The 21,566-nt window shown below is 42.6% G+C and overlaps 3 protein-coding genes across 5 annotated transcripts; 1 reads left to right on the top strand and 2 right to left on the bottom strand.

Annotated features, from left to right (window-relative positions):
- Nucleotides 1-1,637: 1,637 nt before the first annotated feature.
- Nucleotides 1,638-7,556, bottom strand: timmdc1 (translocase of inner mitochondrial membrane domain containing 1). 3 transcript variants are annotated; one of them, XM_022746556.1, is made up of 8 exons: nt 7,374-7,553; nt 6,036-6,382; nt 5,405-5,570; nt 5,013-5,101; nt 4,684-4,751; nt 3,912-3,978; nt 2,606-2,716; nt 1,638-2,500 (listed from the first exon to the last, which is right to left on the bottom strand). In XM_022746556.1, exons 2-8 carry the CDS (start codon nt 6,359-6,361, stop codon nt 2,350-2,352), a joined length of 978 nt encoding a protein of 325 aa, XP_022602277.1. In that variant the 5' UTR covers nt 6,362-6,382; nt 7,374-7,553; the 3' UTR covers nt 1,638-2,349. The 3 variants fall into 3 exon arrangements, with proteins under 3 accessions (XP_022602277.1, XP_022602276.1, XP_022602275.1); XM_022746555.1 differs by having other exon boundaries at nt 2,408-2,500; nt 3,912-3,991; nt 7,503-7,556; XM_022746554.1 differs by having other exon boundaries at nt 2,408-2,500; nt 3,912-3,991.
- A 177-nt stretch (nt 7,557-7,733) lies between these two features.
- Nucleotides 7,734-13,872, bottom strand: poglut1 (protein O-glucosyltransferase 1). Its single transcript, XM_022746465.1, has 11 exons — nt 13,800-13,872; nt 13,196-13,286; nt 12,431-12,574; nt 12,188-12,323; nt 11,978-12,099; nt 11,688-11,747; nt 11,226-11,325; nt 11,032-11,090; nt 10,702-10,869; nt 9,940-9,996; nt 7,734-9,819 (listed from the first exon to the last, which is right to left on the bottom strand). The coding sequence occupies exons 1-11, from the start codon at nt 13,870-13,872 to the stop codon at nt 9,663-9,665; spliced, it is 1,167 nt and encodes a 388-aa protein (XP_022602186.1). The 3' UTR covers nt 7,734-9,662.
- A 567-nt stretch (nt 13,873-14,439) lies between these two features.
- On the top strand, nt 14,440-19,675 carry LOC111222686 (calsequestrin-2-like). The gene is made up of 11 exons (XM_022746488.1): nt 14,440-14,820; nt 16,227-16,311; nt 16,402-16,502; nt 17,167-17,275; nt 17,964-18,037; nt 18,482-18,612; nt 18,704-18,749; nt 18,851-18,905; nt 19,020-19,120; nt 19,232-19,306; nt 19,376-19,675. Exons 1-11 carry the CDS (start codon nt 14,578-14,580, stop codon nt 19,583-19,585), a joined length of 1,230 nt encoding a protein of 409 aa, XP_022602209.1. The 5' UTR covers nt 14,440-14,577; the 3' UTR covers nt 19,586-19,675.
- The last annotated feature ends 1,891 nt before the right edge of the window (nt 19,676-21,566 follow it).

Raw genomic sequence — 21,566 nt, forward strand, 5'->3', positions numbered from 1 at the left:
AATGTCGGTCACAACCTCTCACGGTCTGCACCTCGTCACAAAAGCACAATTCAACATTCAACATACATCATACATAGATCTGCAGCAGCAGCAGCAGCAGGGTGAGGCGCGATGTGCAGGAAATAAAAAAAACCCCGAGGCGGGAGGCCCTTATGTCTGGGTTATGAGAAGCAAAGTAGGCCACAGCAGGTTCGAAACTCTGGTATCATGTGACTCCTGCTAAATTACAAAACACGTCCCACAACTTTGACCCTTGGACTTCTAGAGGAATTTCACTGCACGCACATTTCCTTCCAGACGCAGCTAGAAACCATTCATAATTATAATAATGTATTTTAATAACTAGATCATTTCATCTCTAATTGATGAATGAAACTTAAGCTAATAATAATAACAAGGGGCCAGCATATGTTGCTTGGCCCCCTATAGATACGGCACAGTAAAGGATTTGAGTCTTTTGTTTTGAATCTGAGCTGCACCAACGTGACATCACCACTGTAATCACAAAAGGCCCCACAGGAAGCTTTAACGCCCAGTCGTTTTATTTTACGCCTAATTTATGCCGTCATTCAAAATCAACAGTCATCAGTCGTCCCATCCTGATGGTGTTTCTGATTAAAGACATTATATTATTATTATTATTATTATTATTGTTATTATAGTTTGAATAGAAATCTTAGCGCAAACAGCTTTGAGGGCTGCAATAACATTAAAGTGGAATATTAAGCAAGTTTTGATGCAGGAGCAGTTTATATTTGTTAAAGCAGGGTCGATTCATAAACACGTTTTTAACATTAATTAATTTGTCCTGTTAATACTATAGTGTTCACTTCTCTCGTGTTGCTGGAAACAGTTTTATGCCATGTTTAAAAGCCACAGAGACACATGCATTATCATGAACTCAGTAGATTTCTCTTATTTAGTCTTGCAGTTCCTGAGAGCCACCAGCAGAGGGCTCAGAGTCCATTCATACGGTGTTCATGCTCTGACAGCAGTCATCTTTAACTGCCTCATTTAAAGAGGATGAAAACAGCATTTAGGCTCCTTTATATATTGCATTAGCTGGCATTGTTTCCCTGTTGTTCTGCTGCAGAGTGTGAGTGAAACACCCTGCAGAGGTGATGGTGCAGTGCTGCAGCTTGTGCTGGGGCCAGGATCCATTTAAGTGAAGGTGTAATAAAGATCTGACACCAGACATTTGCATGTGATAAATCTCACAGACGGCAGTTTACACCTGTCCTCCAGCGTCTACCTGTAATAGTTGACAACTTAAAAATGAACCTAATTTGATGCTAATTTCAAACTTTACCTGAAGTTGTTATCACTCAATCTGTTTCTATTGGCTGTCATGTCAGCAGTCACTGCTGCATCCCAGGCCACAGCTGTGTGTGTGTGTGTGTGTGTGTCACATCTTGTTTACACCAGGGGCCAAGGACTGTGTGTGACCTAGTTACTGAAAAGCCCGAGAGGCAAAGTAAAAAACACACTGCACAGTTGGCAGGGGGGGGAGAGAAGCCGTTTTCTGTTCGAGACATGGACTGACATTTGTTGGTTTGGTGCCAAAAAGAATGATGTGTACTGTACGGTGTGCTTCCAGTTACTAACCACGCGAAGAGAGAGAGAGGCGGGGACACATCTTGGCAGGCCGGGGAGAGTAACGAGCTTTAATGGGAAGAACATTTTGTCGTTTACCTGTACGGAGCCGATACAGGGAGACACAGATACACTGCAACACGTACCTGGTGCGCATAATGAAACAGCACTGTTAAAATAGACGTTTTATTAGGTTGGTAACAGGATTTTGACTTTAGATCAAATGAAGTTGTCACTCAGTGTTTCTACTGTTATAAATGACTAATACAGTATTAAAGACATTCGACCCACACTGATGTGAGTTCCACTTAAGTCCGATTAAAGCTTTATAATCCTGATGACAGTGCGTTTTCTTTGAGAGGAAGCCAATATGAAATGAGATTTTTTTTCCTGTTTCTAATTTGCAGAGCAGTTGATCTCCATGAGAAGCCGCACACAAACAGGACAGTGCGGTTTTTCTAGCTGTACGATATAACCGTGTTCTTCAATATTCAAGTGGCTTGTATCAGGTAAAACACAAAACATCAAATTCTGCTGCCAAAAGGGAGCGCGCGTTATATTTTTATATCACACCTACTGCAGCTGCCCAGTACGACCACCTACTGAGCAGCTGACACACAAGGATCCCTCGACAGCAGTCTGTGAGGTACAGCGAGTGACGTGACGCCGAGGGTTTGTGATAGAGTCCAGGCCAGTTGTGTGAAGTCCCACCTCAGTGTCCAGCAGAAAACAGGCAGTAAAAGGCAGCTACTGTCACTAGCTGCTTGAGTCCTGAGCTGCTGCTGCGTCATTCTGCGGTAAACTGAGCAGCTCCTGGATCCTCTCCATGTCCTTATTGGTTTCCTCCGCCTGACAGCTGACGTTCAGATCTCCAATCAGATCGTCCGTCAACTGCAAACGGGCCGTCCTGATGATTTGAAAAAAAGAGTTTTACGAAAGATCATCAGGAGAAAAAGACACTTTTAATTTCTTGGCGTGTGACAGGATTATTATTAAAATCATCTAAACTTACCATTCTGTCAGTTTGAGCTCATAAAGTTCCCTGCGCTCTCTCCTCCTCCTCTCTCGGACGGTTTCTCCGGCCAGAGACTGCATGCTGATGATCAGAGCGCCAGTGGGAATCCTGAACAGAATCGCTTTATTATAAACATACATCTAGAATATCTTAAATTGCTTTATATAAAAGCAGCATATGAGACTTTTCCAGTTGACCGTCTCCCGGTGAAATTAGACGACGGATGTCATAAGTTCCTTAAACACTTCCTGTAATTGCATAATTTGTTTTGTACCATGTTCTGTAACCGCAGCTACTTCCATTGCATAAATCCTCCAAGCTGTCAGTCATTTACACAACTGTAGCATGTTGGTGGCCAATTTCCTCTCAGCTGCCCCTGCTCCACCTTCCAGTCACACCTCCACCGTGTGCCTGGACGAGGGGGATGATTCCGGGGCGAGATCTGGAGCGTGATGTGCTTTCCGATTAGCTGCCTGCTTTCATTTCACCCCCTTCTGCCCCGGCTGCACCTGGCGTAGCCGGGGCTGGGGCTGTTTGCACACATCAAACGCTCCAGGTGGCCGGTCACTGAGGCAGACAGTGAGAGGGAGAGCAGGAGGAGGAGGAGGAGGAGGAGGAGGAGGAGGCAAAGCCGGTATAGAGCCAACAGGAGAACGGACTAGAGCCGAGCCAACACAGAGCTGATGATCAGAGACAAGGAACCAGCCCCTCCAGTCTGTTACACCATCAAATACCTCGCACTCAATCTCCATTATACGATCACATTCAAATCTGCTCTTGGCTGTGTTCGCTCGGCTCAGAGCGGCCAGAGAAATGAGTGAAAAGTGGGACAGAGAGAGCCGAGGGTTGAGGAGAGAGTCCCGATCAGACCGTGGTAGATGGAGATGAGAGGCTGGAATAACAGAGATGGTATAAATGAAGAGGGGCAGCTGCTGCCTTGGCCTGCCTCCTTGCTCTAGTACCCAAAACATGGCACTCTGTGGTGCACATGAGTCCCCCTGGCAGCGTGAACAGAGTCAGAGGTGGAGTGTGTGTGTGTGTGTGTGTGTGTGGGGGGTTCAGCTGGACGGCAGAGGGTCGCTGGGAGGGGTGCAGCTGGCTGCCAGAGTACTCACTGCTCTCAAGCACACAGGCGCGAATGTTGACACGCACGAGCGAATATGCATGTCTGTTAAAAGACACAAACGCTGTAACGAGGATTGAAATCCGTCTCTCAGATCAGTGGCTGTAAAAAAAAGTTAACGAGTTGGAGGGTGATCAATGTGTGTGAACGGACGTCTGCGGAAACAAAAGCCAAACTCACCCCAGCACTGCTCCGATGATCGACCCAGCCACCAGGCCTCCGAGGCCCAGGTTCAATCTGAAGAGGCCTCCAGTACACAGTACACACACACACACACACACACACACACACACACACACACACACACACACACACACACACACACACATCATTATCGACATCATTCGTTACTCAATGTGCTGGCATGCGTTTTACTGCACGTCTTAAAACAATATGTCATCAGGTTAACAAGGGTTATTAAAGTTTCATTATTGTTGTCAGTGCCAAAGATTTTACTACGAATGATTTCAGAGGCTGAAAAAACAGTTTCTGCTCAATATAAAAAGACGTTTCCAGGACGGTGAGTTTTGAATGTTTTGAGATATTACTTTTTGGGTATTTTAGGCTTTTATTTTGAAAGCTGCAGTCGAGAGAAGAGAGAAAGACAGATGTGGTTTCTGGATGCATCATGCTGCAGCAGTGAGTTAACACGTTTCTGTGGACATTTGTCAAGTTTATAGCCGTGAAAATTAAAAATAAATGATTATATTATGATACAAATATTATTACATAAGTGCTATACACACTAAAAGGTCAGGCAGACAGCAGTAACAGCAGTGAACTGTGCAGCAGCTCATTAAAACTGCCGAGGTTTTTATGGGACAACTCCCAGATGTGGGAGATGTGAGAGTGTGACAGTCATGTTGTGACACAGCTTTCCTTGGATACTAAAAAAAAGAAAAGAAAAGGAGGTGTTATTTATCAGGCCCCGCTGAAGCCCCGTGTGACTCACCTCCAGCTGCAGCATAATTACTGAGGGTGTACTTGTCTCTGTACACAGACAGTCCTGTGCTGACCGAGCTGCAGGGGGAGGGAGGGGACACACAGATGAGCAAAAGACAGTTAGACACAAGTTCTGCTCAGCTGCATTTCATAATAATAACAATAAAGTAAATTAAACATTAAGTGGTTGCGTACAGAGCCTGTAACAGTGTTCCTGTCGGATGCAAAATAACATCATTAAATTATTAAAATTGCAATCTCTCAGTTGTGGAAGCAACTAAAGTGTGAGACAAGTTAGAAAATCCATTAAACTCTACTCATCTTCTTTTTGTTGCTTACTTGAACAAGGTGACAAACGCAGCCACCCTCCAGCTCCACCTCCACCCGTATCTCACGAAACCTCGGATAGCTGCATTGTGGGCCGAGCGCTGAGTCAAACAGAAACAGACGCCGTTCCGTAAAAACACTGCTGCTTATTCTCATGAAACTCTGACATCATCTATTATTATATCATCTATTATTATATCATCTATTATTTTCCCCACCTGTGCACTCAAAGTCATCAGACCACTTTCAGATTCATTTTTTTTCAACATCACATCTGGATTATCTCACCAGCAAATTAAGGTTAAGTCGTATTTATTGTGAATCTTCGTCTCAAACGTTCCCTAAACCCTCTCCTAGTTTCCACATGTTCACACACACACCGACCGAATACAGCTTTCACTTACCACCGCTTCTACACGACTACTGTAGATTTCCGCCTGGCTGACCTGGATGTACCTCTGCCTGGCGTGACGTGCAGCTGGAAGGCCTCCGTAGATCAAGCCCGCTAGAGCGGCCACTACACCGCTCTTCACCACGTTGGTCAGCTCCTCTGGGTACCTCTGTGTCACACTACAGGCAGACGAGAGTGACAGCGCGTTACGTTAGTGGTGCTACTTCAGGTTATCTCTTATTCTTCTACAATGCCAGTCTCCCTCTATTATTGATGAAAAGAGTCCAGTGCACTTCATGTCCCTGAAGGATCTGACTCGGGCTGACACTACTGTTTGTTTTCTTTATCACTTAACCTGCCAATAATTTTTATGATTTAAAGAATCTGAAAAGCTAAAAGCTAAAGAAAAAGAAAGAAAAGCATCACATCTTTACAAATAAGAAGCTGGAACTAAAGGATGTTTCATCGTCTACATCTGCAGTATAAACAACAACAATACCAACCAAGTGGAAGCAGAGACAGGGACAAACTGTTTCTAACAACGTTCAAGACATTTAGATTTGAGCTTTTGAAAGACAGTGAGGTGATAAAGGGGTTAAAGACAAAGCTCAAGAAGGAACAACAAGAGATTGACAAACACTAACTCTCTGTCAAAGAGGTCCTTGATGCGGTCCCATCCTGTGTCTGGGAATTCTGGCTTGCCCAAATTGCTTGGCATGGTGCTCAGAGAGGAGATGGGTGCAGGAGCAGGACTGGTGGAGGAGGATGAGGAGGAGGAGGAGGGCATCTGTGCAGGCTGGGCTGCAGCCACATCAGCTGCGTGGACCCTGGGGAGCAGGAAGCAGAAGGAGGGAGGCCTGGCGCTGTGGATGAGGCCCTGCAGTAGGCCAGTGCTCAGCGTGCCCCAGGGGGCAGAATCTGCCTGCCATCTTTGCAGAGCGAAGCCTGTTCTGGGCTGCTCTGGACGCATCACGCTTCAGCTGGCGTTAGACTGCAGCAGAGAGGCAGAAACACATGGCCACGGGTTGGGATGTTGCACTCACTGCCTCGACTTAAGCTCCATCCTCAAAACAAATAGCCTTAAGGCAAATGAAATCCTGGCAGGGCTACACAGGCTGTCAGACTCAGCAGCTGTTAAATGGTGCAGTCTTATCAAAACACACACAAGCAGATTCTCTGGGAAAACATTTCTTACTTGACCTCAAAATACGTCATTTAAGCTGTCAGTGCACTGCTGTTACCCTCAGGTCCTCTGAGTGGGACGCCTAGGCTGGTCCAGGGTCAAAGGTTAAGAAATATGGTGACTTTATATTTACAAATTTAGCTCTATGACTTGGGAAATGCCACCAAATAAATATAAATGTAACACAAGAGCATGAGATCAGTTATTTATTTCATACATCCTCCATAAACATATCCTGCATGTCCTTATTTGTCGTTTCATAATGTGTAATATAGTACAATAAACAAATAAGTCTGATTCTGATTCGACACTTTTGAGCAAACAGCTTCACAAATGTGAATAATTGTGGCTTTTGTTTAATTCAGGCATTTATCAATACCTGTGCTATTTCAGCTAGGAAAACTACTAATAGACAAAGTGGTTAAACTAGGAAGAAATAATGACAACAAAGTCAACCGCAGCCATGTTTTTGACAGTCCACCTGCTGACTTACTCCAATTAAGCTAATGATACAGAGCTGTGTCAGGTCAGCATGACTTCTCCAGTGTTGTTAGCTAGGCTAATGTCACGCTATTTTCCTTTCTCTGTGACGAAGACACCAAACTACTTCACATTATAACGTCTAACATAACGTAAAAACTAAGGTTTGAATTCCGGCAGCGTGTTTACATGTCACGTTCCTCCAAAAACTGTAAATAAAAAATGTAAATAATCATGGCTGTCCGATAATGGAGGCATTAGCGCTAGCTGTTTGCATGCTAGTAGCTTTAGTGTGATACTAACGGGAATAACAGTTTACCTGCAGCCGAGGCGGGATTTCTCTACGACGAGCCGTTTCTTTTACGCAACCTGGTTAATCCACGTCAACTCCAGATAGTGTTTATATCCCAGTTTCTTATCATTGTCCTTCTGCTGTCTTGTTTCTCACCTGTGACTTTCCGACACACCACCAGCATCCCGACCTCTGTCCTCCGCCATGCACCCAATGTGAAGACAGCGCCGCCTGTCGGTGGAGGACTGAGCATTACACTGAATAGACAGCTAAGAGCTCGGGTGGATCATTGCTACCCGAGCAGCTAGTGCTAATTGCAAGTGTTTACAAACCTGTGCACAGGTGAAGAAATGTAAAAAAAAAAAAAAAAAATCACAAACAAAGATGTCATGAGTGAAATGTTTTTTTTTAAGAACCAAAGTTTAAGAACAAAACCGCTGCACAAGCTGTGACAACAATTTGAATGTCACATGATCAGGCACATGATCACAGCTTTTTGGTCAAATCAACATTTTAACGGAGCATTTTTTTTTTCCACAGTAAAACAGACTGTTAAAAAAAAAAAATAAAATGACATGACTTTACATTTAAGAGAACTTGCTTGTTCACAGTACAACGCGAATACTACAACATATTCAACATTATCCTGTATCAATTACACACAATCAGTCATGTCTGAACACAAATAGAGATTATTTTCAAAAAAGGTAAAAACAATTAACATGATTCAGAGAGAAACAAATTAAAAGTCATTATTGCTATCTGTTGGCACTTTGTGTGAAATGAAATGTTTGTCATACTTTTGTACTTTTAAGTCATGGAACCTCAGAACTTATCAAAAAGCTGTTATTGCATTGTTTGCATCAACAAGTACATGGATATACGTTGGTGTAGTGAAACTTGGTAACAGTCTGCTGGAGTTTCTCCGGCTGTCCAGTGGAGGGCGATGTAACAAAACAAAACAAAAACAAACAAAAAAAACAGCTCATTGAAATACTTGAAACACAAAAGATCACCATCTAAAATGTTCAACATGACACTTTCTCCCATCAAGAACACTAATCCATCTACTTCATATTAACTATCAGCTGAGTGAGTATCACTTTAGGTTATTCTTCATGTTTATATTAACAGGACTTGTGCAGATATGGACCTTAAACCGTTAAGTTTCTCAGAGAAAACTGTCTGTATTATTCTATGTACAAAAAGGTCAGACAACGATAGTGGATATTTGCCACTACTCAGGAAATTCTCCCAACATATTACACTACATTAAATATGCAGCAGCATGACATCTGTAACTATTATTATTGGTACATCCTGTGTGTTAACAGCCTGCAAAACACTTTGCTATAATTTCAAATTAAATATTAGACTTGTAGGTGCGCCACAGCTAAGTGTGCGGGATTCAATTTAAGCGAACTTGTCATTTTTCTTTAGCAAGGCACTGAACCTTTTCTACCCTGTCCTTGTTTTTCATTATAATTTCAAATACAAATTCAAAACAAAAATGTGAAATTCTGCAAGTCTGACTTTCCTGAAAGACTGAAGCCCGGTCCAGATTATACACTGCATGTTAAAGGGGTAGTCCATCAATTCAACGACTTACTTGATGGAAAAAGGAAAAACAATGGTCGAAATCCTAGCAGCAGAAGCCCAAATATCATGACCTTTACTCCCTTGTTTTGCACAAACTAAAAAAAAAAAAAAAATCCTACATTTCCCATCATGCAATTGTTTTAATTAAACACTTCCTGCCACAGCTTGCCAACTCAAGTTCACACACAGGCTTTGCAGTAGCATTTTTTAACGTGTAAAACCTGTGGAATGCCCCTTTAGTGAGTAAAATAAAAGCTTAGCGACATACGTCACCACCCATGTTTCTTTGCTGGTGAGTTTAGTTCGTTATTTTTTGGAAGTTAATCAACCATTGAACCAGAAAATGATCTATGAAGATTTGAAGATAAGAAGTGGCACCTGAAGATATGGCAGTGAAACCAGGGTCAACTCTAACAGCTACACCTCTGACTGTGTAATACTAAGCTACGCCCCTTGTAACGGTTACTCCTCTAAGAGCACATGGGCTGCAGGAACCGACCAATCGTGCTCTTCGTTAGACTACAACACTGAGCTCATTAAAAAATAAGTGTGAAAAGTATCTGGTCAAAGCTTTTTGACTTTATATCAGCTAAAAACTGTGGCGTTATTTTAACAAAACTGGAACGCAAACAATCATAAGTTGTGACGGAGTGGTTACATTCATTATCTAGAGTTTCCCTTCACTACAACCGCTCCGGTCCCCGCCGAGCCTCCGTCTTATAGCTCCGTCTTGCTGGGTCTGTGGACAATCTGGTTGTAGCCGTTCCTTCTTTTGGGTTTGTAGGTGAGAAGTTGGCTGAACTCGGTGAGGAGTCTCTCCCAGTAGCAGGAAACGTCTCGCATCCGCAGGTGGTCCAGGATGAAGTCCTTACCCCTGCAGGGAGGGGGGAGGGGGGAGGGAGGAGCAGGAAGTCAGTCATACTGCTGCTGCATGAGAACAGAGCGATTTCATGGCTGCTACAGTAGGTTTCAGTTATTGGATGTGATCCGTCACCTTGTGGCGATCTCCTGCGCGACAGCATCGTTCTCTTTGACAAACTGTAGAAGTTCCCTGAGGACACAGAGCATGTAAAGACATATTTACAGTTACCAAACACACACTCACACACCTGTGTTCTGGTTCAGGTGCTGACATGTGCTTTAATTATGAGTTTAAATTACAGACACAGGTGTGTGAATTTTAACATGGAACGTCTCCCATGCCTCCTACTGCGACACGTTCACATGTAACTGCCAACATCCATTCCAGAAGACCAGTTATAAGAGTTCAGATTAAATGGAATAAAAAAAGAAGAAAATAAATAAAAAACAATGTTGATAATTTAGTAATTTAAGTCATTAATGCTTTTCTGTTCTACCGTTCTACTGTTTGACTTTTGGACTGTTGGTGACACAAGACATGACATTTTCTAAACCAAAAAAAGAACCAAAAGTTAATCAATAATGAAAATAATTAATAGTTGCAGCCAAATAAAAGTATGATTTTTTTTTTTTGCAGTCATCAAATGAAGGTAGATTTTAAAAAATATGAGAGAATATATTTCAACTTCTGAGGCATTTTTACTTGCTGTGTGTTTTCCTAAAGAGTCAGACGACTCTTCATTGATTTATCTAAGTAACTCACTCACTAACTGTTATTGTAGATTAAGAAAACCAGCAAATATTCACATTTGAACAACTAAATCAATGAAACCAGAAAGACTTAGACCTGGATTTGAATCCTACGAAGGATTATTATGACAGAGGAGAACAGTACCTGACGTCAGAGAGATCCTGCTTGACTGGGATGTAGTGCACCCAGGGCTTGAGCTGAGGGTAGAAAAACTCCTGCCACTCATCCCCCACATGAAACACCAGAGAACCACAGAGGAAGAGATGTTTGAAGCGGAAGCTGGCCGCCACACCCCGGAAGTTAAATAAATACCTTGAAGAGGTGGAGGGGAGGACGTTTGGTGAGTAGGTGCTTTCCCAGAATCGTGGATGAATATTATGTCGAGCTCATCTTCAAATGTTTATGCATTAAAGACCTTTTCAACTTGTCTACTTTTATTCTTGATCTAAAAACAGAATGAGGACTCCAGCTTACTTGTATTTGCAGTGATCGACCAGTGGGATTTCTTTGGCTGGGGGTCTCCCTAGTGTATCCTATGACAGAAACAGAAACATGATCGGGTCGTCAAAAAACCGGGAAGAATACTGGCGAAGGATGATTTTAATATTTCATAGCTTTATAGTTATTATGAATGTATTTGACCCTGGCGTAGTTTCAGTATGACAGACCCTCTCAGACTTCCAGGCCTGGTTCTTTGTGTATTCTGCATCCACCAGCTCTGGAGCCTCTCTGGACAGAAGGATCAGAGGGTCTCGCTCTGGACTGGTCCTGTCCAAAAAAAGAAAAAAGAAAAGAGTCTGTGTGTAAATCAGAGAAAGTACGTCTGGTGGGAATCTTGGGATTATAGGTAGCGAGTAAAAATCTGCCGCCAAAGTTTGCAAGCGAAAGGTGAGGCACTGTTTGACAGGTAAAGATGCAATGAGAGCATTTTCTCTTGCTAAAAGGCACAGTGGCACAAACTGTAAACGCCCCTACAGTGTCTAGCTGGCATTGCTAAGAGATAGTCACCTCGTATAAAGTCTGCACTTTGCCACCAACTGCGATAAGAGGATAGTGGCATTAAGAATTGTTACCAATGAACATCAGGTAAGTGACATTTGCACTGTCGTGGAAAAACAAACTCGACTCACCGAGAGCCTCTGAAGAATCCTCTGGACTCCTTCTTCTTCCACGGCCACTGAGCTGCAGACCTAACAGAGCGTATCATACGGATAAGACACACTGAAATCATGCGCTTGATGAAATATGGAGACATATTATTAGTGTTTATTTGTTCCATTAAATCAGTTTCTAATTTTGTGAACACTTAATTAATAATTTAGCCCATCAAATGGAAAAAATAAGAATCAAAAACAAGTAAGAATCACAAGTTACCAGTTAACTAACTGGTTTAAAATTGTGTAAAAGTGATGAGCCTTACTTTTTGAGGTCATCCCTCATCAGATCCCATCTCCCCAGCCCAGTGGGGTATATGGGCCACACAGCGGGCCCGCCCTCCCAAAATGTCCACGCCGGGTACATGATGTCCTGGTAGTCTGAGGTCTGCTCAAACCAAAACATACGCACATCAAAACTAGTTGTAATAAACATTCACGTGATGTGTGCATTAAAGTACAGTCCATAGTCTGACCTTACTGAAAGAGAAAACAGGCAGTGTCGGCTGCACCCAGTTGGGGACTTGGGGGTAATCTCTGACATTAACCACCATCTCCAAGTCAGGTAACCTATCGATCACCTCCAGGATGAAATGCTCCACCCCGCTGCACCTGAAAACAGAGAACTGATTTAGGCAAAGCTCTAAATACATGTATGCAAGTTTTGGCTGTTAATATAAATTAGAGTAATATAACACTCAATTCAATTTAAACTTTACCTGGCAGGGAACATACAGTTGTTTTCTCTGTACAACTTTTGACCAATAATCTGGTAGTGGGTGCCCACCCCTCTTTGAACAGTTGCGGCCATGAACTCCTCAGAGATTCCTCCTTTAAAGGGACGCAAGTCATGTTGCAGGACACTGAAACAGAAATCAAGAGAAAACAATTCCAACTCCACATCATTTATTCAATGCTTTAAAAAATTATGTTTCTAATCTGGTTAGTATGTTTAGAAAAACAACCTATTGGGTTGACATTATTTATGAAATCTTGAGGATGGAAAGAATTACTTTATATATTAGGTTGCAACAGGACAAATTCATGAACATATGGGAAAGACAGATAAAGTAAATAACACCTGTACGTTGTCGGGTTTTGAATTATCGGGCAGGTACACCCACTTTTTTTTATCTCTGTTTGATATTTTATGTATTACGTATTTACTTGTTTATGTTTTTGGATTCTATTTAATTTTCCTAATCTTAATCTTGTTTGAATGCCTATAATTTAATTTACTTCACTGGTCCCAAATTGTTTCCGTATGATCTATTTTGCCCTGTAAGATTCATAATTTTTGTTTGCAACTGAGTCTCATAGAAGGATTTAAATGGATAGTGTAATACAATAAGAAAGAATTTAAAAAAAAGAATAAGAGCCTATAAATGTGATAAACAAAAATGCATTGGTTTATTGTAGTATGATTGTTTTCCTGAACTGTGATATACTATTTAAAAGGACAGATATACTGGCATCACACTCACCTTAGATGGCAGCTGCAGTTGACAGGGTTGCAGGAAGTGTACCCTTTAACAACATCGGATATGTTTTCTCTAATTTTCTTCCACTCTTTGCCTGTAAAAACGCATAAAAATGGCAAAATGTGTCAGTAAAGGTTTCCATATTGTACCAACCCTGCCTCCCTTAATCACGGATCACAATACCGACACATCCACTGTCAGGAAACAAGAGATTAGTAGGTCATTATCCCTCAATTAGGATCCTCGTGTGTCCTTTACGTTATATTGGTGAGCGCTAATTAGCAGTTAGCACACCTATAGGTAAAGGTGCGCCCAGTCTTAATGCATATAAACACCTTTGCGAATATACGTCTTATTTTACATTGTTACTGTTAGCGAAAATGCAAACTTTTAACCGCAGTTCACCTCAAAGTTAGCTAACAGCTTAGTTGTGTTAGCTCGTAAGCTAGTTAGCTAGCTCGTGAAGTGATGAATGACTCCCAACATCAAAAGTTATCTCGCGGCGTCGCAGCGAAACAAACGGCGGCAAAGTCTCGCTGTTGCTTTTAAAACCATTTCAAGAGTCGTATTTGTTTTGTTTTTTTTTAAATAAAAATAAAAGTTTTACCTGCTGCAGCGACCAAACATAAATCACAAACTTGCAGGAGTGTTAAAAGCCTCCACAGCCAAAGGCACTCCATTTTTCTCTCAATCCTCTAGCTGCGCCTGAGTAGGGGAGGGGGGGGCACAAAGCAGTGATCTGTGATCTGTTATTACTGTCTGAATCCGGACATTACGGTAATGCGCACAGCAAAATTTAAATTTAACGTTACCGTAAGCTTCGATGAGACTGGCTCAAAGTGGCATTAAAGGGATACTCCTCTCAAAATCTGTATCACAATTATATTCACACCCACTAATGTCTATTCAGTCCTCATTAGTTTGAAAGCATGAGATATCTTTTTCATTGTATTTGCATATTCATTTTGATATGGATAATGACATTGCTGATGGAATTCCCAAAGCTTCCCTGCTCTCATTTCTGGATCTATTTCAAGGGGCATGAATGGCCACCTCATGAATGATTGTCCTTTTAATGTGCCTGCCTGACTGGGTTTCTCAGTCAGGGAGAGAAGGAGGAGGAGGAAATAAATCCTCCTGAGATGTGGCCGGTAAAGCTAAGTGACGGAGAGAGGAGGAGACAGAAGACAGGTGGAGAAGGAGTGATATGAAAGGAAGAGAGAGAGAGAGAGAGAAAACCGGTCAAATATTAGCTAGAGAAGTGACAGAGATCAAATCAGTGGGTGCATTTTATCTTGTGCATGGCATCTCTTCACGCTGGGCCTTGAGAGGTTCTTTGATTTCCCTGACAACTTCAATCCGGCTCACAGACCACCTCAACAACAATGCAGCAGCTCTGGCTTCCTCTGCTGTGCGGCCTCTGCCTCCTCCTGGCTTTCCTGTGCAGCGCCGAGGAAGGTCTCGAGTTCCCCAACTTCGACGGGAAGGACAGGGTGCTGGACATGAACGAGCGCAACTACAGGAAGGCTCTGAAGAGGTACGACCTGCTGTGTCTGTTCTACCACGAGCCCCTGCCGGCCAACAAGGGTCTGCAGAAGCGCTTCCAGATGACAGAGCTGGTGCTGGAGGTAAGACAGGGAGGAGGGGGAGGAGGGAGATGGGAGTAAAGACACATAAAAGCTCAAGATGTGAGGAGGAGTGCTGCTATTCTGTCTCTGTCACAAAGGGTTTATAAATGGCATAAACAATTTACCTGTGAGTGCATTATTTAAACTACTTCAGCATCCACACTGACATTGCTACTGGCTTCCTCAGTTACAGATACCTGAGTCCTGCCAAGAAGATGTCATGACTGATCAAAGGTTTTAAAAGATTTATCTACTGTAACATACCGTGCCATGATATATCTAATGTCACAGATAACATGAACATGTCTGAATAGGCTACAGCTCAACCCCCCCCCCCCCCCCGGGTTAGCCTCACAGCCGTGCTCGTTTGACTCTAACCTGTCATAACAAGTCATTGTATAGTCAGTGAATGCCTCGTTCCTCCTATGTCTCCTTGACGTGCAGCCTGTCTAAGGTTGAAGAAAAGCAGGCTTCATAACTGTCATGTTTTCACAGACTGATAGACAGAGTCAGTGTCTCACCTGCACACTCTCTCAACTGGCAGGTAGTGATTTCAATCCCATTATTCCCCCTCCTCTGTGGTTCGCACGTACCCTGGGATTGTTTCTAGGTCATTCTGTTAATTATAGCTTGTTCCCCAAACTCTACTATCTGGCTGTGAACTAGAAATAAGTAGATGTATTCAGGGCTGGGATGATGATGATGATTATTATTTGCTCTTTGCTTCCTTTTCAGTTGTCAGATTTTGCATTCCTATTACGTTTCATGCACCGTTTGAAAGCAGAAACACAAAGAGTAAAACTGAGTTTCAGCCTCTTCAGTGGAATTTATAAATCTCTTTTCCTTCCTCAAGAAGCGCGAGGTGAAAGGCAAAGCAGCTTTCCCTCCAAACAAGCAATCTCCACAGGGGGCTCTAAGCACACACGCACACACTCACCTCGGTAATGAGTGGATGTATTGACGAAGACAGCAGCAGCTAAGGATGAGAACTCGGATACACAGTGTAGAGAAGGTGTTGGTAAAAGGTGTTTTTTATCTCAGGCTGATCCATGTGTAATTGTTATTGTGATTCCAGTTGCTCTGTTTCAAGGATAACATGTTAATAATCAACACCAATTAAATTATTTTTATGATCCAGATGATCAAAAACTTCACGAGAAAGATCAACAATTTTGAAAATAGTATGAAGTAGCCTGTTTTATTAATCATTTCACAACCCTTAAAGTCAAAGTCAACCACGGCCCTGGGTCCTCGGCCCGAGTCTGGCCCATATCCTTCCACATCTGGGCAGAGTCCAGCTGTTTGCCTCCGACACTGACGGCAGAGCAAGAGATAATTGTGGCTCATTCATTTGTTCTTTTGCGCTGACCTGATGCTAAGTGACATTTGTCTGTGTGAACACCCAGCTCACAGCTCAGGTCCTGGAGAACAAAGACATAGGTTTTGGGATGGTGGACTCTCAGAGGGACGTCAAAGTCGCCAGGAAACTGGGTACGTGTATTTGCACGTTCATCAATCCACAGGAATCAGCCGCTGAATGTTTCTAAAAGTCACAGAAAACACTCCTGTCTGTCTAATTAGGTCTGGAGGAGGTGGGCAGCTTGTACGTTTTCAAGGACGACCGTGTCATTGAGTTTGACGGCGAGCTCTCAGCGGACACGCTGGTGGAGTTCCTGCTGGATGTGAGTGGAGAACTGATTCTGCTACTTTTTCAGATGTGTAATCTCGTCAACCACGGAGGGAAGAAATCCTCAAGCAATTAGCAGCTGCAGCCTCATTAAAGTACTTGTAAATGATGTAATTCACAGTAACACAAGTTTCAGCACGAAAAAACACTCATGTCATTTAACACCAAAGGTATTTCTGATTGATGCGATAACGTGTGACATTTTCACATCAATACATTTAAAGAAATAGTTTGATATGTTGGGAAATATGCTTCTTCACTCTCTGTTGAATATGGGGCTAATATGGGCCAGCTGCTTGTTAGCTTAGCTTAGCTTGATGACTGGAACTAGGAGAATCAGTTAGCCTAGCCAAAGGTAACAGAAGTGTAAAAAAGGGGGGTTATGTGCCAGACTGGGCTATTTCTTAGCTAGGAATAGCTCTAGTAAGCAGATATTGTTAGCATTTGACAGAGCAAAGTTAGCAAAACTAAGCTAACCTGCTTGTAGCGGCTTATTTAACAGGCGCACATGAGAGTGGTATCAATCTTCTCGTCTAACTCCCAGCGAGAAGATGAATAAGCACATTTCCCAAAAATGTCAAACTGTGTCTTTGAGCTTTGCTGCTCTGTAGTGTGTCTTGGCAGCAAAAATCACCTACCTGTGTCATACTGCCCCCTAGGTGTTGGAGGACCCAGTGGAAATGATCAACACTGCCATGGAGCTGCGAGCCTTCGAGAGAATGGAGGAGGACATCCGCCTCATTGGATACTTTAAGGGAGAAGATTCATGTTAGTTTATCACCAAAACAAACGTGTAAATTAATGTATTTGTATCTACAAAGACACAGGAGTGTGTGTGGTGGGACGGGAAAACATGTACATCTACACTGGCTGTCCCCTCCATGCATTCCCCAGACACTAATGGGATCTAGAGGCTAATGGAGCTACATCACCACGTAGCATAGCCGGCTGCTTAAGGGAAACCTGATTCCAGACTGTGGCACTCTCACTCAGTCCCACGAGAGCCTTTAAATAACTTCTGGTTCTCTGTCTAATAGGTCAAACTGCAATTATAGTTCCTCTCAAAAAAAAAAAAAAAAAAAAAAAAAAGTCAGAAAAAGTGAGACCGGGAAGATGCTATCTGGTCCGATATGACAGTGGCATGAAGTTTCATTACAGAGCCTATTTCTGTCCACAGATAGGTTGGTCCTTGGTGGTGACCTTGTTGGGAGCAGAGCCCGGAGCGCGTTACAAGCGTATAAAACTGTATTAAGGGAGACTTCGTTACAAGGGTGAAGACAGTTGAATCATGATGGGAAATTGAATGAACAGAGTGCGGTTTCGCTGCTTGCCTCCCTGATCACATACTGCAGAATCGGCCGGGAATGCGACCAGAATGTGAATGTGGATTTCCACACTTTAAATCCGTTTTGTTTTTCCTTTTCTCAGCTTCGGTTTCTGTCTCTCTCCCTCTCAGACTATAAAGCTTTCCAGGAGGCATCAGAGCGTTTTCAACCTTACATCAAGTTCTTTGCTACATTTGATAAATCTGTAAGTCTTCATGTACAAATTAAAACCCTAATTCTCCAAAACATAAGATTCATTATGCATCTATCACATTGCTTTTTAACACATGCATTAAAAGGAATAGTGCAACATTTTGGGGGGGAATGCAGAGAGTTAGATGAGGAGATTGATACCACTCTTATATTCATACACTGAATATGGAGGTAGAGCCTGCAGCTGGATAGCGTAGCTTAGCATAAATATTAGAAAATATTGTTTATATTGAACACTTTGGGCTTCCATAGTGTCATCTTTTTTTTACAGTCTTTATGCTAAACTAAGCTAACAAGCTGCGTATTGTAGCTTCCTATTTAACCATTAGATATGTGGTATCATTCTTCTCATCTAAGTCATTTCTTTAATGAATAGAAACATTTTTTTTTTAAAAAATAAACAGTATATACTCATGATGAAATCCTCATGTTTCAGGTAGCCAAACATCTGTCCCTCAAGATGAACGAGGTGAATTTCTATGAGCCGTTTATGGAGGAGCCTGCCATCCTGCCCGGCAGACCCCTGTCAGAGATGGACATCGTCGAGTTTGTCACCCAACACAGAAGGTTGGTTTGATTTCTATTATTTTAAACGCTGGTGTTTAAGCATTTGGGTGCGTTTTTTTTTTTTTTTTTTAGGAAAATGTGGTTTTTACAGGGCCACGCTGAGGAAGCTCCGGGCAGAGAATATGTTTGAGACATGGGTGAGTAGTTGCTTTGCATAAATGTATTTTCAGTGAAGTGATTAAAACTTATTCGGGGGTGTCACATCAGATCAGGTCTGTAAACGTTCCTCTGTTTCTAGGAAGACGACATGGACGGAATACATATCGTTGCGTTTGCTGAGGAAGAAGATCCAGGTCTGTATCTCTAAATCAAAGCTTTTAGCCTTTAGGATTTGGATTTTTATTTCTCTTTTTATTTGCTTCAGCACTCGTAGGTGAGCTCAGGTTCCTCTGCTCTGTCATCCCCAGACGGCTACGAGTTCCTGGAGATCCTGAAAGACGTGGCCAGGGACAACACCAACAACCCAGAGCTCAGCATAGTCTGGATCGATCCGGATGACTTCCCTCTGGTTCTGCCTCATCATCATCATCATCATCATCAGAAAACAAATACACACAAAATCTGTACACACTGGTCAACCGATAAACCTAAGTGAATCTGGTTTGTCTTGTCCCTCCAGCTGACCACTTACTGGGAGAAAACCTTCAAGTTGGACCTGTTTCGACCTCAAATTGGTGTCGTCAACGTAACAGATGTAAGTAAGAGAAACGTGAAGTGTTTCTGTTTTTACCCTCCATCTTGAACTTGATCCTTTGTGCTCCAGGCCGACAGCGTGTGGCTGGACATGTCCAACGACGAGGACTTGCCCACTGCGGAGGAGCTGGAGGACTGGATAGAGGACGTCCTGTCGGGGAGGGTGAACACCGAGGACGACGATGAGTCAGCCGATGACCAGGAAAACCCTGACAGCTACATCACGGAGGATAGCGACGGAAGTCACGACCAAGACGACGATGACGACGGTGATGACTAAACTGAATGTCTCGGGCTCGGCACATTAGAAACAGATTGTTGACTCATTCAAATGTTCTCATTTCAAAGATGTGAAATTGAAAAAAAAAAAGAAAAAAAAACTGAGGTAATTTAATGTCTCCCAAAAATACAAAATCTAGAGAAGTAGGCTGGAGTTTAATTAGTTTGGCTGATAAAACAGAGCTGATTAAAGGTCATCGTGGCCCAGTTTATAACAAAGTTAGCCGTGATTCTCCTAAAGTCACAGAGGATGGAGATATCAGCGAAATAAAGTTTCATGTAAGTTAAAGCTGCAATAATCCATTTTGTCAACACAACTACTGGCTAATGTTGTTGCTTATTCACCCTTAGACGCAACATTAGCATTTATTGGGCGTTTATTTCAGGCCAAAAGACGAACCTACGTGCAACATTCACTGTCTCTGTGCAGATGTGATTTTTTTATTTTTTATTGGGGCTTGTACCAGACAAACATGTTCCCTCACATCTGGACAATATGATTTGTAGCATCACAACGCTTACGGTGCTAACTGTGATTTGGATATTGCACTTGGTCATTTTGTGGTTTTGATTATATTGCGATTTGATTTTGCCGCTCTCCCAACTACTTACTCACTTTGTGTGTTATGCATTTAGTCTGACATGCTGATGAGAGCAGTGAGAGGGAATTTAAACATCAGAACATTAAAGCTGTGGGCGCTAAAACCAAAACAAAGAGCTGAAAGATGCATGAAAAAATCTGAACCGGGGAACTGTCAGCGTCTGGTGTGATCACTTCTTCATATAAAAATAATGATTATAGCAGCTTTAAGGTTGAAATAAAGGATTCAGTAGTCATAAGGAATTCTGCTGGTGTGTGTTTGTGTGAAAATAAATGACAAATGTTTTGGTTCTAAATAGAATAGCACTTGAATTGTTGTTTTCTCATGATTAAATTAAGGGCAAATAAAAATTGAACACTTCTATATATTAAATGGTAACAATCTAATACAAACCTGCATTAAAGAAAAGTATTAAAAGCACTTTTTGAATGTAGACTTGGTGCAAATTTTCACTATGTAAAACAAGAGTTAATAAAAGTACATGACTACAATGTGCAGGTGTTTTACTGTGAACTACACACTTTCCTTAAGAGGACTCCACATCGAGGCTCAAGACAACAGATTGGCACTTTCTCTCCCTCAGTCAATTAGCAACTTCACCTTGAATTATTCAAACACCGGTGAATAATTCAGCATTGTTATGCCTCCTAAAGGGAGTAGGGACCTGGACCGTGAGGCCGGGGGAGGTCGGAGGGCGAAGGAGTCGGGCTCAAAGGCTGCCCGCCGGGGCCCTACACACTGCATCAGGAGCGGACACACTCCCGCTGAACCCGTACCACTGGACATGAATTAATAATTCAGGGCCATGCAAGAATCATTACTCCCCTGGAGGTGGATGTGGTGCGGTGTGTAAACAGGATGCTTGTACGATGGTGTGGGATTTACACATAATCCATGGCACAGACAGAAAGATGAGAACATTAAACGGTGTGTGTGTGTGTGTGTGTGTGAATTTAAATGTGACCTGGGGCACGACGACATGTCACACTCCCTCCTGAGGAAGAGGGAGCAGACAGTGTGCGAGGTGCAAGTGTTGTGATGTTGTGCAGGGGCCTCTAGGTTACATAATCTTGTGAATGTCAAGTGTGATGGTGTTTTACATGAACGCAGACTTAAGGGAGAGCATGAAGACTGATCTCTCTCTCTCCAACACACACACACACACACACACACACACCCAAGAGAGGAAGAGTGACATCAACACAGTACGAGGATCTAACAGCTTCGATATATAAAACAGCAAAGAACAAAGAAAAGACGTGAGTAAGACGCATTAAGGTGGAGATTTCTGTTCAAAACTGAAACCTGCAGAAGCTAGAGGCATTTCCTGCTCCATGCTTTGATCCGCACATAACCAGCCCATTACCAGATAAACAGAGA

The sequence above is a fragment of the Seriola dumerili genome, unplaced genomic scaffold (assembly GCF_002260705.1).
Source record: "Seriola dumerili isolate Sdu_G_001 unplaced genomic scaffold, Sdu_1.0 BDQW01000105.1, whole genome shotgun sequence".
Classification (NCBI taxonomy): domain Eukaryota; kingdom Metazoa; phylum Chordata; class Actinopteri; order Carangiformes; family Carangidae; genus Seriola; species Seriola dumerili.